We start from the raw sequence: 14,135 nt of genomic DNA, 5'->3' as shown, positions 1-14,135 counted from the left end.
AGAAGAGAGACAGGTGGCATTAATTGAGAGCGTACACAGGTTCAGAGAAAACCCTGCCTCTATAAGAGAGACAGAGTATTCTGGGCTTAATGACGGCCTGTATTCCCTGTGTGAAGTGGAGCCAATTTCACTCACAGGGATTACAAAAGGACATTCTGAAAATTTGGGACAGAAAGCAATGTTCTCTGGAAAAGAGGATGACTTTCTCCTTCAGGAAGGAGATCTCTAACCTGGTGGACCATCTCGAAGAACCTGAAAGTGGGAGTTCCTTGGGTCCTTTATCCCTGTGTCACCGTTACCACAGACACCAGTCAGTATGGATGGGGCGGTCATATAGGAAGAACATACTACCAGGGGAAGTGGAGTCCGGAGATGATAACCAAATCATCTATGCGATTTGGAAAGTGCTTTACCAAGCCCAGTCACATGTCAGAGACAGACACGTAAGGATATTGTCCGACAATGTGACAGCAGTGGCGTTTCTGAGGCTTCAAGGCGGTCCGAGACATCCATCTCTACAGCTCCTAGCAGACCAGATTTTCAGATGGGTAGAAAATCAGTCGGATCCATCTCCGCGGTCCACCTGGAAGGTGCCAAAAATAATGTGGCAGACTTTGAGCAGAACGCCAATAGATCCGAGTGGGAGTTAAATCCAGAAGTATTCAGCAGCCAATGCCAGCAGTGGGGAACACCTCAAGCAGGGTGGATTGATTTAAATCACGCCGATTTAAATCATGATTTAAATCACGATTTAAATCAAAAGATTTTTTTCTATTTAAATTGGATCGATTTAAATCATGATTTTAATCATGATTTAAATCACTGATTTAAATCAAAAGGTTTTTTTTAATATAAATCACGATTAAAATGAGAAGTGAGAGCAGTGCGCATGTGCGCCCATAGTTACACGGACGAAACTAGGGGCAACGATCTAACGCCAGGGTGAGGGGGGGACCCCAAAGTAAGTAAAAATCTTTTTTGTTTTACTATATGGCAATAGGTAGGTGTTTAAAAGCAGCATGTCTTAATTGTATAAACTATTAATAGCCTCCACATTTTGTTCATACTGCCCCTTTAATTCCACACTTCTAGCTTGGTTTCACTTTTGGTTTAGTTTCTTTTTCCATTCAGTTGACATGCCCAAACTTGTTGGATAGTCAGCATCCTACAGAAACCTCTGGAAGAGCATGGCATTGTGAATGTTACACATATACAGCCTTTATTCTACTGAGTTAAACAACTCAGCTTTATCTCATGATGGAAGAACCTTTGGATGGTAAAATATTTTCCTCAAAAAGCAGTTTATTGAAAAAAATCCGATTTAAATCAAAAAAATCCGATTTAAATCAAAAAAATCCGATTTTTTTGATTTTTTTTTAAAAAACATTGATTTTTATCCACCCTGACCTCAAGTGGATCTCTTTGCCACCAGGTCAAATGCAAAGGCCAGAACATTTTTTTTTTTTTTTTTTTTCTTTTTTTTTTTTTTTTTCTCTCAATCCCCTAGAAGGAGCAGCGGGAGTCGATGCTCTATCTCAACCTTGGGGAGAAGGTCTTCTGTACGCTTTTCCACCTCTTCCTCTGATCCCAAGAACCCTCAGGAAGATACGAGACGAGGGAGCAACAGTACTTTTGGTAGTTCCCTATTGGCCAAGAAGAAGCTGGTTCTCCCTATTATCCAGAATGTCAACAGAAAGACCTATCCTTCTACCGAAGAGACAGGATCTACTGCACCAAGGTCCGGTGTTCCACAGCAACCCAGACTCACTCCAGCTATCTGCTTGGATCCTGATCGCCTGACCCTAAGATCGAGAAGCCTCTCAGAGGATGTGATCACCACACTCCAGGCAAGTTGGAAGCCGGTGACCTCAGCGATCTGTAATAAGATCTGGAAGCCTTTTTTGTTCCTTTTTTAAGAGATGTCCCAGTAGATACTTCAAATCCAGACATCCCTAGGATACTTGACTTCCTACAATTAGGTTTTAAAAAAGGCCTCCGGCCTAGTACTCTGAAAGTACAGATTGCGGCCCTTAGTGTCTTCTTTGACTCTTCTTTGGCCTCCCATCCTTGGATAGCAAGGTTCTCTAGAGTCACACAGAGAATGAAACCTCTTGTGAGAAAATCATCTCCACCCTGGTACTTAAATTTAGTCCTCAATGCCCTGTGTAGGTCCCCATACCTGTTATCAGAGGACATGGATATAGCCAATCTCTCTTTTAAAGCAGCCTTTTTGGTAGCCATCACTTCAGCCAAGAGATTAGGGGAATTGCAGGCATTATTCATACAGGATCCATACCTTCAGGTTTTTGAGGACAGATAGTTTTAAGACTTAACCCGGCCTTCCTCCCCAAAGTAGTCTCATCTACAAATATCAACCAGGAAGTAATACTTCCCTCGTTCTGCCAACATCCTAGAAACTGAAAAGAGGGCGTCCATCATAACCTGGACGTTAGACAGACGGTTTTAAAATATCTAAGGGTGACTGAAGGTTGGAGACGAGACACGAACCTGTTCGTACAGTACGGGGGGCCAAATAGAGGTTGCAAGTCAGCAGTCTACCATTGCTAGGTGGATTAAAACTACTGTAGACCTATCATATAGAGCCCAAGTGAAAGATTCCCCAGACATCCTTAGAGCCCATTCAACCCGAGCTATAGCTACGTCATGGGCAGAAAGGGGGGGAGCTTCAGCAGATCAGATCTGTAGGGCAGCGACTTGGACCAGTCTTTCTACCTTTGCTAGACACTATAAGCTAGATGTCTCATCAGAGCAGTTAGCGTTTGGTAGAAAGGTATTGCATGCAGTAGTCCCACCCTAAGATTACCATTCTTTGGTACTTCTCCAATGGTGCTGTCAGGTGGTGAACTGGAAAACGGTAACTAGACCTACCGGTAACTGTATTTCCAGGAATCCATCCTTACAGCACTACTAGTTCTCTCCCACTGCAAAATTGTATTATATACTAATGTGAGAATTGTCTCTTCAGAGAGGAAGAGGACTAGAGCTCTAGTGCCACCTATTGGAAGTAGCAATCCTAACAGTCAATGTCGACCCTTTAACGAGCCTTGTCACATGACTTGGGATAATGTAATGTAACATTGGTGTAGAATTTGTTAATAAACTATCTTTTTTTGCATCCATCCAGATGTGGTACTTTGGAAAATAACTGGTGGGTGGTAAGGGGAGGGTCCTTTTAACCGCTTGTTGTTCCTGTCCCACTGAGGGTAAGAAGGACGTCCTCCAATGGTGCTGTCAGGATGAATTCCTGGAAATACAATTACCGGTAGGTCTAATTACCGTTTTTAGGGACCACCTCACATTTGAAGTCAGGTTGAGGGGTCTATATGGCTGAAAATACCCAAAAGTGACACCATTCTAAAAACTGCACCCCTCAAGGTGCTCAAAACCACATTCATTAACCCTTCAGGTGTTTCACAGCAGCAGAAGCAACATGGAAGGAAAAAATGAACATTTAACTTTTTAGTCACAAAAATGATCTTTTAGCAACAATTTTTATTTATTTTCCCAAGGGTAAAAAGAGAAACTGGACACTGAAAGCTGTTGTCCAATTTGTCCTGGGTACACTAAAACCCCATATGTGGGGGGAACCACTGTTTGGGCGCACGGCAGGGCTCGGAAGGGAAGGAGCGGCATTTGACTTTTTGAATGAAAAATTGGCTCCAATCGTTAGCGGACACCATGTCGCGTTTGGAGAGCCCCTGTGTGCCTAACGATTGGAGCTCCCCCACAAGCGACCCCTTTTTGGAAACTAAACGCATATCTAGATGCTTATCTAGATGCATAGTGAGCACTTTGAACCCCCAGGTGCTTCACAAATTGATCTGTAAAAATTAAAAAGTACTTTTTTTTTCACACAAATTTTCTTTTATCCTCAATTTTCTCACTTTCACATGGGCAACAGGATAAAATGGATCCTAATATTTGTTGGTCAATTTCTCCTGAGTACACAGATACCTCACGTGTTAGGGGTAAACTACTGTTTGGGTGCATGGCAAGGCTCGGAAGGGAAGGAGCGCCATTTGACTTTTTGAATGAAAAATTAGCTCCAATCTTTAGTGGACACCATGTCGCGTATGGAAGTATGTAGTGCATGTCAGGTTGGTATGTGGTGTAGTGTATGTCAGGTACACCAACCTGACGTACACTATGGGACCATACAGGAAACTTGAGTTCCAGGGGTGCTGGGGCCTGCTCCTTCCTCGTCTCCAAACATCAGGGCCTTTATCACCGTCTCCTGGAACTGTAGGAAGGTGTTGTTGGTCTGGCCTGCACATCGTGATAGCACGTACGCATTATACAGTGCCATTGTAGAATGTGCACAGCCAGTTTTTTTTTATACCACACATTCGCCTTCCGTATGGCACTATAGGGCTGGAGGACTTGATCAGAAAAATCAACCCCCCCCCCCCCCCATGTTTGTTATACCCTAGGGCTCAGTCTGGTTTGTCGACCTGTGCTGGGGTACTTCAAAACGGTGGTGGCCGTGGTGCCGGGACCATGGATTGTTAAGAAAAAGACGTCCCTTTTGTCTTTTGAACTTGACCACAAGCATGTTGCCGCTACATTGGGCTCGGCTCTCGCCTTTTGGGAGAGTCTGCTCAATTAGCGACAAAGGGAGGACCCCTTTTGTTTCTGCGCACAGTACCGCAAGCTGCGTTGGCTCTGGCAGAGAGGGATTGAAAGAGTGGGATGCTTGTATAAAATTTATCAACGTACAGATGGTAACCTTTATCAAGCAGTGGGTGGACCAAATCCCACACTATTTTCCTACTCACCCCCAGAGCAGGTGGACATTCTGGGGGCTGGATCTCTGTGTCCTTCCCTTGGTAAACTCTAAAGCTGCAAGTGTACCCTGAGGTACTCTCACACAGCTTATAGAACTTTATCCCGTACCTCGCCCTCTTGCTGGGCAGGTACTGAGGGAACTGAAGCCTCCCTTTTGAAGTGGATGAGGGATTCATCCACACAAATTTCCCTTTGGGGAATGTACACTTCACCAAACTTGTTGCTCATGTGTTCGATGACCGGTCGAATTTTGAACAGTCTGTCAAAATTCGCTTCATCACGGGGAAGGGTGTCCGTATTGTCCCTAAAATGGAGAAACGTATTAATCGCCTCAAATCGTTTGCGAATCATAGCCATGCCAAATATTGGAGTTTGATATAAAATATCAGTACTCCAGTATTGGCGAATTTCTGGTTTCTTCACAATCCATATGTCAAGGACCAGTCCCCAATATTTTATCATTTCTACGGAGTCAACGGGATTCCAAGTAGAAAATTATGAATAAGGGTTTTCGGCAAAAAATTGCAGGGCATACAAGTTGGTTTGCTCCACCATAAGATTGACAATTGACTCTGAGAAATAGACTTTGAAAAAGTCTATTTCCCTGAGGTTGGCAGTCTCGAACTGGATTCCTGATTGGGGAATGAAATCAGGAATCCGTGGAGCAACATTTTCAGGGACGGGGGTCCAGGTGGGGGCATTAGTGCTAGGTTGGGCGTGACTAGCACTAGGTTGGGGGTTACTTAGTCTTGGCTCCGGCTCTTCTTCCCTGGGCTCCGGACGTTTTCTCGTCCTGCGACATCTTGGGGGTGGCGAGTCCGTGTCACTGGAGGAGGAAGAGTGGGCGGAATACAGAAAAGTGGGGTCCTCTTCCTCACTATCAGCTTCGGAGGCAATAAAGGAATATGCCTCCTCTGCTGAGTACACCCTTTGTGACTGGGATGAGCGGGACATTGTGTGTGTGTAAAACCTAAACTGTATTATAGTGTGTATGTGCGAGTGTTTGGTGAAACTTTCTAATGCAGGAGGGGGCTCTCAGGCATGGGGGGGCTGGAGGGGGCTGTCAGGTGCGGGGGAGGCGGGCTGAGGAGATGTAGCAGCAGACGGAGGTGGAGATGGAGCCGGCAGCAGGGAGGGGGTGAACACCGGGGGCAGGAGGGGGCTGTCAGGCGCAGGGGGGGGTGGATGAGGAGATGCAGCAGGTGGAGGCAGAGATGGAATCGGCAGCAGCAGCTGGGGGGGGGCGATCACAGGGGGGCAGGAGGGGGCTGTCAGGCATGGGGAACTGAGGAAATGCAGCAGATGGAGGCAGAGATGGAACCAGCAGCGGGGGGGGGGGGGTGATCAGGGGGTGATTGGGGTGATAACTGGGGCGGAGGGGTGATTACCGGGGGCAGGAAGGGGGCTGTCAGGCGCAGGGGGCTGAAGCGATGCAGCAGCAGGGGGGTGATCGGGGGGGGGGGGCAGGGAGCGGAGGTTGGGAGGGAGTGGAGGTGGAATCAGACAGCAGAGGGGAGTACCGGATTGCAGCAGCAGGCGGCGGTGACAATCGCTGTGAGTTGGTGGCAGGGCAGAAAGCAGGCACCTCGTTCTCAAGCTTCCACGGACAAGATGAGGCTGGAGAACGAAGGCAGCCATACTTTACTCCGCCCCTCCACATCTGATTGGAGAGCTAGCTCCAATCAGATCTGGAGTGGGTGACAAAAAGGTCTCACGGAGCGATCGTAGCCCCTGGGGTCAAGTACAGGTCCCCCTGTACCTGCGGGTCGGGTGACTTTTCAGTGACCCCGGTTACCCGACCCGCAGGAATTCAATCCCGCCATGACGCCACATAGGCGTCACAGGTCGGATTGGCACCGACTTTCATAATGCCTATGTGGCGTCACAGGTCGGGAAGGGGTTACTTCAGTGAGAATCCTGAAGTGCTGTCCACATGTTCAGTAATTTTCCTTTGAATATTTGCAGTGCTTTTTATTCTGCAGCATGTCAATGCTTTGGATTTTTAGCGTGTTTCACCCGTTGACTTGAATGGAGTAAGTCAAATCCGCAGCAAAAATGCAGGTATAAAAATGTTGCAGGTTTGCTGAGTTTTTGTTTGCGTTTTTATGGACTTCCTATGGTGCTTCCCACGCTGTCATCTATCTGTGTGACGGCCCAGAAAACACTGGCATGCCCATGTCACCTGGAAAAGAGAAAAAATAATAAACCACCATATCCCTCACCTGTCCGCCGTAATCCATACTGTCCCTCAAAGATTCGTATCACTTGTAGAGCAGTCACACCAACTGATCTGACTGCTCTACACCGCAGCCAGCGACACGATTTTATATACTGTGTGTGTGTTTATTTTACTTCTTACTTACAGGTTTAGTTATGAAAGTATCTGGCTGACACATCTAAACTACTAAACTTTGGGCTTGGTGCCAGTGACAGCTGCTGACACTAACCCCTAATCCCATTACCCCGATGTGAGGGCACTAGGAAGAGCCTGGCCTAAGTGCCAGAATTGATACTTCAGATATGAAGTCCCATTTCTGGGGCAGTATTTTTAGCCTGAGAGGGGGCAAATAAGCATGAAAAAGGTGTCGAACAAGGAAATTACACCACAAACCTTTTTTTTTTTCCTTTTTTCAAATATCTTTATTTAGCTCCAAAAAGTATTGATTGCTGTACAAAAACGCATTAAAAAACACATATTTTCTGTTGCGCTTTTGCTGCCAACCAATTCCTAGAGATGCAGAGACGTTGCAGAATTTTCTGCAATCAAATACTCAACGTATGCACATATCCTTACTGTCTGTGCTTTGAACAGTCAGCACTGTGTTCTGAAAGGTGATGTAATGTGGGGTGGGGTAGGGGTTATGTGATCTGTAATCCTCTGCATGCTCGAGTGCTAAGAGTGTCTTCGGCATGCTTGAAAAATGTGATTTCCCCCCGACTGCATGCTTTGCGACTAATAGCCAATCTCTGCATGTATTACGGATGTCTACCAGCCGCGAGAGGCAGCGACGGGGACTCGAACTTATTTTTCGAGGATGCTGAAGACGCTTGTTTAGCACCTGAGCTTGCTCGAATAATGTCTTATCGCTAGTAGTGAAGTCACAGAAGTAGTGAAGTCACAGAAGCAGTGCAGGTTCTCCACCGAGTAAGTGATCTTTAGCAACTTGTGACTATGGCCAGAAGTGATGGTGCTGGGCATTCCAGAGTAGTATATTACATTTTAATAAGTGGCTTCATTATATGACTCATTGCTCCCCTACAGTGCACTGAGCTAGCCAGTGCCAGCATCTTAACATTAACTGCAGAGGTTCTCAGGATAGCACATATTAGGTGACTTGATAGGAATATTGGGGATATTATCTCCAGCAATGTCTCCATCTTGAGACCATATAGGAGTCTCAGGAAGTCGCTTTGTAAGCTGAGAGGACTGAGAGTGGGAGTGTGTGGACTTTGGGACAGATTCAGTTTTGCCTCTTGGGCAATGTAGTCTTGAGAAATCGGGAGACGAGGAGCAAAACATGAAAAATAAAGGTAATGAGTGGATTTAAGGATTCGTTAAGGGGCAGCCAAATAATTTTTTTTTTCATTGTGCCTGTAAAAACCCTCTTAGGCCGGTTTCACACGTCAGTGGCTCCGGTACGTGAGGTGACAGTTTCCTCATGTACCGGAGCCACTGACACACGTAGACACATTAAAATCAATGCATCTGTGCAGATGTCATTGATTTTTTGCGAACCGTGTCTCCGTGTGCCAAACACGGAGACATGTCAGTGTTCGTCTGAGCGCACGTATTACACGGACCCATTAGAGGCAATGGGTCCTTGTAAAACACGTACCGCACACAGACTTTCTCCGTGTGGCGTGCAGGAGACAGCGCTCCAGTAAGCGCTGTCCCCCCCACATGGTGCTGAAGCCGCGATTCATATCTTCTGTGCAGCAGCGTTTGCTGCATAGAAGATATGAATAATAGTGTTTAAAAGCAAGATCTATCTATCCCCCGTCCCCCCACCCCCTGTGCGCCCCCCCCCCCCCCCCCCCCCCGCTGTTCTGAAAATACTCACCCACCTCCCTCGCAGTGTCCTGTCCGCGCACCGCCACCTTCTACTGTATGCGGTCACGTGGGGCCGCTGATTAGATTCATGAATATGTGGCTCCACCTCCCATAGGGGTGGAGCCGCCTATTCATGACTGTAAATGAGCGGCCCCACGTGACCGCATACAGTAGAATGTGCGCGGCCAGGACAGGAAGCAGCGACAGCCAACAAGGGAAGCGGGTGAGTATTTTCAGAACAGCGGGGGGGCGCACAGGGGGTGGGAGGGCGGGGGGACAGATAGATCTTTCTTTTAAACACTATTATTCATATCTTCTATGCAGCAAACGCTGCTGCACAGAAGATATGAATCGCGGCTTCAGCACGATGCAGGGGACAGCGCTAAACTTTAGCGCTGTCTCCTGCACGCTCCGTGTGGTACCCACTCGGCACACGTGTGCCGCACGTATGGCCTATGTGAGCTCACGGGGACACGGATAACTCCGGTACCGATTTTTTTTCCGGTACCGGAATTATCTGGACGTGTGGGACAGCCCTCAAAGTGGTTGTCCAGGCTTGAGCTGGAAGTTTGCAGTCACTCTGATTAAAAACTTGTCAAGTAAAAAAGGCAGCACACTGCAGCGCTAAGACATGCAAACATGAAACATGAAAACTGAACTGCAATACTGCACTAGAAATATGAAAAATGAGAGCGTTTAGCGCATAAAAATGGCCAATTTTATGTGTACCTGATAGCCCCTTTACGGCATCTCTCTTATATCAGGTCCTACGCTTACCTACCTCGCTGAGAATAAACGTCTCCATGTGAATGGGTACCTGTGAAAAACCTCTTCCTAGACTCATATTCTCTCACTCTGTGGAGGGGTACTGGACCTGCTGTAATTAAAACACCTGAGGCTAGGAGGCGGAGTGCTCAGTCAGAAGGCTAAATAATATATTTGAAAAAACTGACCGTCACATCCATACATAGACTAAGTGTGAACAGGTGCTGAACCTAGAGTAACCAACTCATATACAGTCAAGTAAAAAAGGCAGCACACTGCAGCGCTAAGACATGCAAACATGAAACATGAAAACTGAACTGCAATACTGCACTAGAAATATGAAAAATGAGAGCGTTTAGCGCATAAAAATGGCCAATTTTATGTGTACCTGATAGCCCCTTTACGGCATCTCTCTTATATCAGGTCCTACGCTTACCTACCTCGCTGAGAATAAACGTCTCCATGTGAATGGGTACCTGTGAAAAACCTCTTCCTAGACTCATATTCTCTCACTCTGTGGAGGGGTACTGGACCTGCTGTAATTAAAACACCTGAGGCTAGGAGGCGGAGTGCTCAGTCAGAAGGCTAAATAATATATTTGAAAAAACTGACCGTCACATCCATACATAGACTAAGTGTGAACAGGTGCTGAACCTAGAGTAACCAACTCATATACAGTCAAGTAAAAAAGGCAGCACACTGCAGCGCTAAGACATGCAAACATGAAACATGAAAACTGAACTGCAATACTGCACTAGAAATATGAAAAATGAGAGCGTTTAGCGCATAAAAATGGCCAATTTTATGTGTACCTGATAGCCCCTTTACGGCATCTCTCTTATATCAGGTCCTACGCTTACCTACCTCGCTGAGAATAAACGTCTCCATGTGAATGGGTACCTGTGAAAAACCTCTTCCTAGACTCATATTCTCTCACTCTGTGGAGGGGTACTGGACCTGCTGTAATTAAAACACCTGAGGCTAGGAGGCGGAGTGCTCAGTCAGAAGGCTAAATAATATATTTGAAAAAACTGACCGTCACATCCATACATAGACTAAGTGTGAACAGGTGCTGAACCTAGAGTAACCAACTCATATACAGTCAAGTAAAAAAGGCAGCACACTGCAGCGCTAAGACATGCAAACATGAAACATGAAAACTGAACTGCAATACTGCACTAGAAATATGAAAAATGAGAGCGTTTAGCGCATAAAAATGGCCAATTTTATGTGTACCTGATAGCCCCTTTACGGCATCTCTCTTATATCAGGTCCTACGCTTACCTACCTCGCTGAGAATAAACGTCTCCATGTGAATGGGTACCTGTGAAAAACCTCTTCCTAGACTCATATTCTCTCACTCTGTGGAGGGGTACTGGACCTGCTGTAATTAAAACACCTGAGGCTAGGAGGCGGAGTGCTCAGTCAGAAGGCTAAATAATATATTTGAAAAAACTGACCGTCACATCCATACATAGACTAAGTGTGAACAGGTGCTGAACCTAGAGTAACCAACGTAAATGCCGTAAAGGGGCTATCAGGTACACATAAAATTGGCCATTTTTATGCGCTAAACGCTCTCATTTTTCATATTTCTAGTGCAGTATTGCAGTTCAGTTTTCATGTTTCATGTTTGCATGTCTTAGCGCTGCAGTGTGCTGCCTTTTTTACTTGACTGTATATGAGTTGGTTACTCTAGGTTCAGCACCTGTTCACACTTAGTCTATGTATGGATGTGACGGTCAGTTTTTTCAAATTGATTAAAAACTTGTGACCTCTCACAGCACAGGATTCTCTGGCATCAGGAGCAGGCAAGCACGTGGCCACAAGTATGCAACTTGCATACATGCAATTACATGCCGACTAGATGTACGCGGCCTCGCTCAAGTGCTCAGTGCTAACCACAGAACCACCATGCTGCCCATAACTAAATTGATAACGTCTTGCAGTCAGAATAATATTTAAATGTTGCTTTATAGCTAACATTCATGCAATGATGCAGCAGGGTGCTTCTGAACGTTTTTAAAAATGGTAAAACTCCTATGTAAATTGTTCAATTATAATATGATTTATCACCTGTGTGTAAATCTTATGTAAGCCAGTCTCGCATGCAGTCATCTAGTACTCCTCAGTACTTCTCTATTGCCAGTTACCCTGAATATTGTTATTTTTGCTTCTCTAAATTACAGGACAGCATATCCTTTCCTCCTTCATGTCTCCCTGCTTCACTCCACCCTAACGCTAAAGGATATATGTATCGCATGCTGGACAATAGATCATGTAGTGTCAGATGTCTATGAAGACATAGGGTCCTGTTCATCAAGACCGACATGGTTCATGCACGTCTTGATAAGTAGATGTGCTGGAGTCAGACATTCCTGATCACCAGACAAATAGTGTGCCACCTCTATGTGCATCTCCTCACAAATCCTACTCTAGTTGGTGCTGGAGTAAGATTTGTGCCATAGCAAATGCTGCCATTTGTCATGAATTTGATGAGCATTGATTGCCATGCCCTGTCTCGCTCTTCTGCACTCACTTTGTCTGAACACTTTGTTTTTTCGATCATGTGAAAATGTAATGTTTTTGCATAGTCACTTGCAGTTATGGCGGCTACACGTGAAGGATCAATCCGTTATTGGCCAAGTCTTGCACATGAAGAATTTTACACAGAAGCTTTTGCTGATTTGGGAGATAATGTCTGTTCATTTTTAACTGCTGTAAAGGTAAGATACTGTTTAAAAATATAAAAATATATAAAATAAAATCTTGAAAATTTTTTCCGAAGGCTACACATTAGATATGAAAAAAAACAACAATAATTGTGATTAGCATTGCAAACGCTTTTATTTCTTGCAGATGTTGAACGTACTGGGTTATACACTGTCTTCTGGTAGTGTATGGATCGGGCTAAGAAGCTGAGCACACTCCATGCTTGGCAGATGCTGGCTGGGTTATACACTGTGAACCGTCCTGTAACATCAGAGATTTGAGCTGTGCGCCAATCACTGCTAGCCCCTTAAATGGCACTATCAATCTCTAACCCTGGCATTTGAGGTGTGTTGCCCCGGGAGAGTGCCATTTCAGGCTCCAATAAGGTGCCAATGGGTTGCCAAGGCAACCGGATCCTTAAAGGGAATCTGTTAGCAGGTTTTTGCTATGTAATCTGAGGATGGCCTGAAGTAGGGCTTAAAACACAGAATTCAATGATGTGTCACATGTCATACTGTGTGCTGTTAAGTTATAATGAACATTTTATCACTAGAACATTATCATTGGAGAACTTGCAAAGTCTGACTCCGTCCCCTCCTGTGAAAAGCGTCTCACTGTCATAGACAATATATATATATATATATATATATATATATATATATATATATATATATATATATATATATATATATATATATATATATATAGCATCGTGATTACTCACTAATCCCGCCCCCTGCACAGTAGCTCTGCCCCCCACCTTATCACCACACATAATCCCGCCCCCCCAACACATCACCACACACAATCCGCACCACATCACCACACACAATCCCGCCCCCCCACCACATCCCCACACATAATCCCTCCCCATCACCACACATAATCCCGCCCCCAACACATCACCACGCACAATCCCACCACATCACCACACATAATCCCGTCCCCCCAACACATCACCGCGCACAATCCCTCCCCATCACCACACATAATCCCGCCCCCAACACATCACCACGCACAATCCCACCACATCACCACACATAATCCCGTCCCCCCAACACATCACCACGCACAATCCCACCACATCACCACACACAATCCCGCCCCCCACCCCATTACCACACATAATCCCGCCCCCACTACATTACCACACACAATCCTGCCCCCACTACATTACGACACACAATCCCGCCCCACATCAACACACATCCCGCCCCCCCCACCACATTACCACAGAAAATCCCGCCCCCACTACATTACCACAAACAATCCCGCCCCCCCACCACATTACCTCACATAATCCCCCCCACCACATCACGACACACAATCCCGCCCCCCCACCACATCACGACACATAATCCCGCCCCCCACCACATCACGACACATAATCCCGCCCCCCACCCCATTCCCACACATAATCCCACCAAAGGTCTTTCCGTTCAAATTGTACCTGGTAGAAGTCAAGGAAAGATCTTTGAAAATGACTATACATTTAATTGTGTTTACAGAGAAATTTTTACTTAACCCCTTAGTGACAGAGCCAATTTGGTACTTAATGACCGAGCCAATTTTTACAATTCTGACCAGTGTCACTTTATGAGGTTATAACTCTGGAACGCTTTATCGGATCCCGCTGATTCTGAGATTGTTTTTTCGTGACATGTTGTACTTCAAGTTAGTGGTAACATTTCTTCGATATTACTTGCGATTATTTATGAAAAAAATGGAAATATGGCGAAAATTTTTAAAATTTTGCAATTTTCAAACTTTGTATTTTTATGCCCTTAAATCAGAGAGATAT

At 45.5% G+C, this 14,135-nt stretch overlaps 1 protein-coding gene across 1 annotated transcript in view; it reads left to right on the top strand.

Annotated features, from left to right (window-relative positions):
• NUP133 (nucleoporin 133) overlaps positions 1 to 14,135 on the top strand; it is a 212,839-nt gene that overhangs the window by 37,769 nt on the left and 160,935 nt on the right. Inside the window, exon 5 of the mRNA XM_077289140.1 lies at positions 12,217 to 12,348. Within this exon, the coding sequence (XP_077145255.1) occupies positions 12,217 to 12,348 (132 nt within the window). The remainder of the gene's footprint in view (positions 1 to 12,216; positions 12,349 to 14,135) is intronic.

Source organism: Ranitomeya variabilis, chromosome 2 (genome assembly GCF_051348905.1).
Source record: "Ranitomeya variabilis isolate aRanVar5 chromosome 2, aRanVar5.hap1, whole genome shotgun sequence".
Taxonomy (NCBI): Eukaryota; Metazoa; Chordata; class Amphibia; order Anura; family Dendrobatidae; genus Ranitomeya; species Ranitomeya variabilis.
This window is presented reverse-complemented; position numbering and strand designations above follow the sequence as displayed.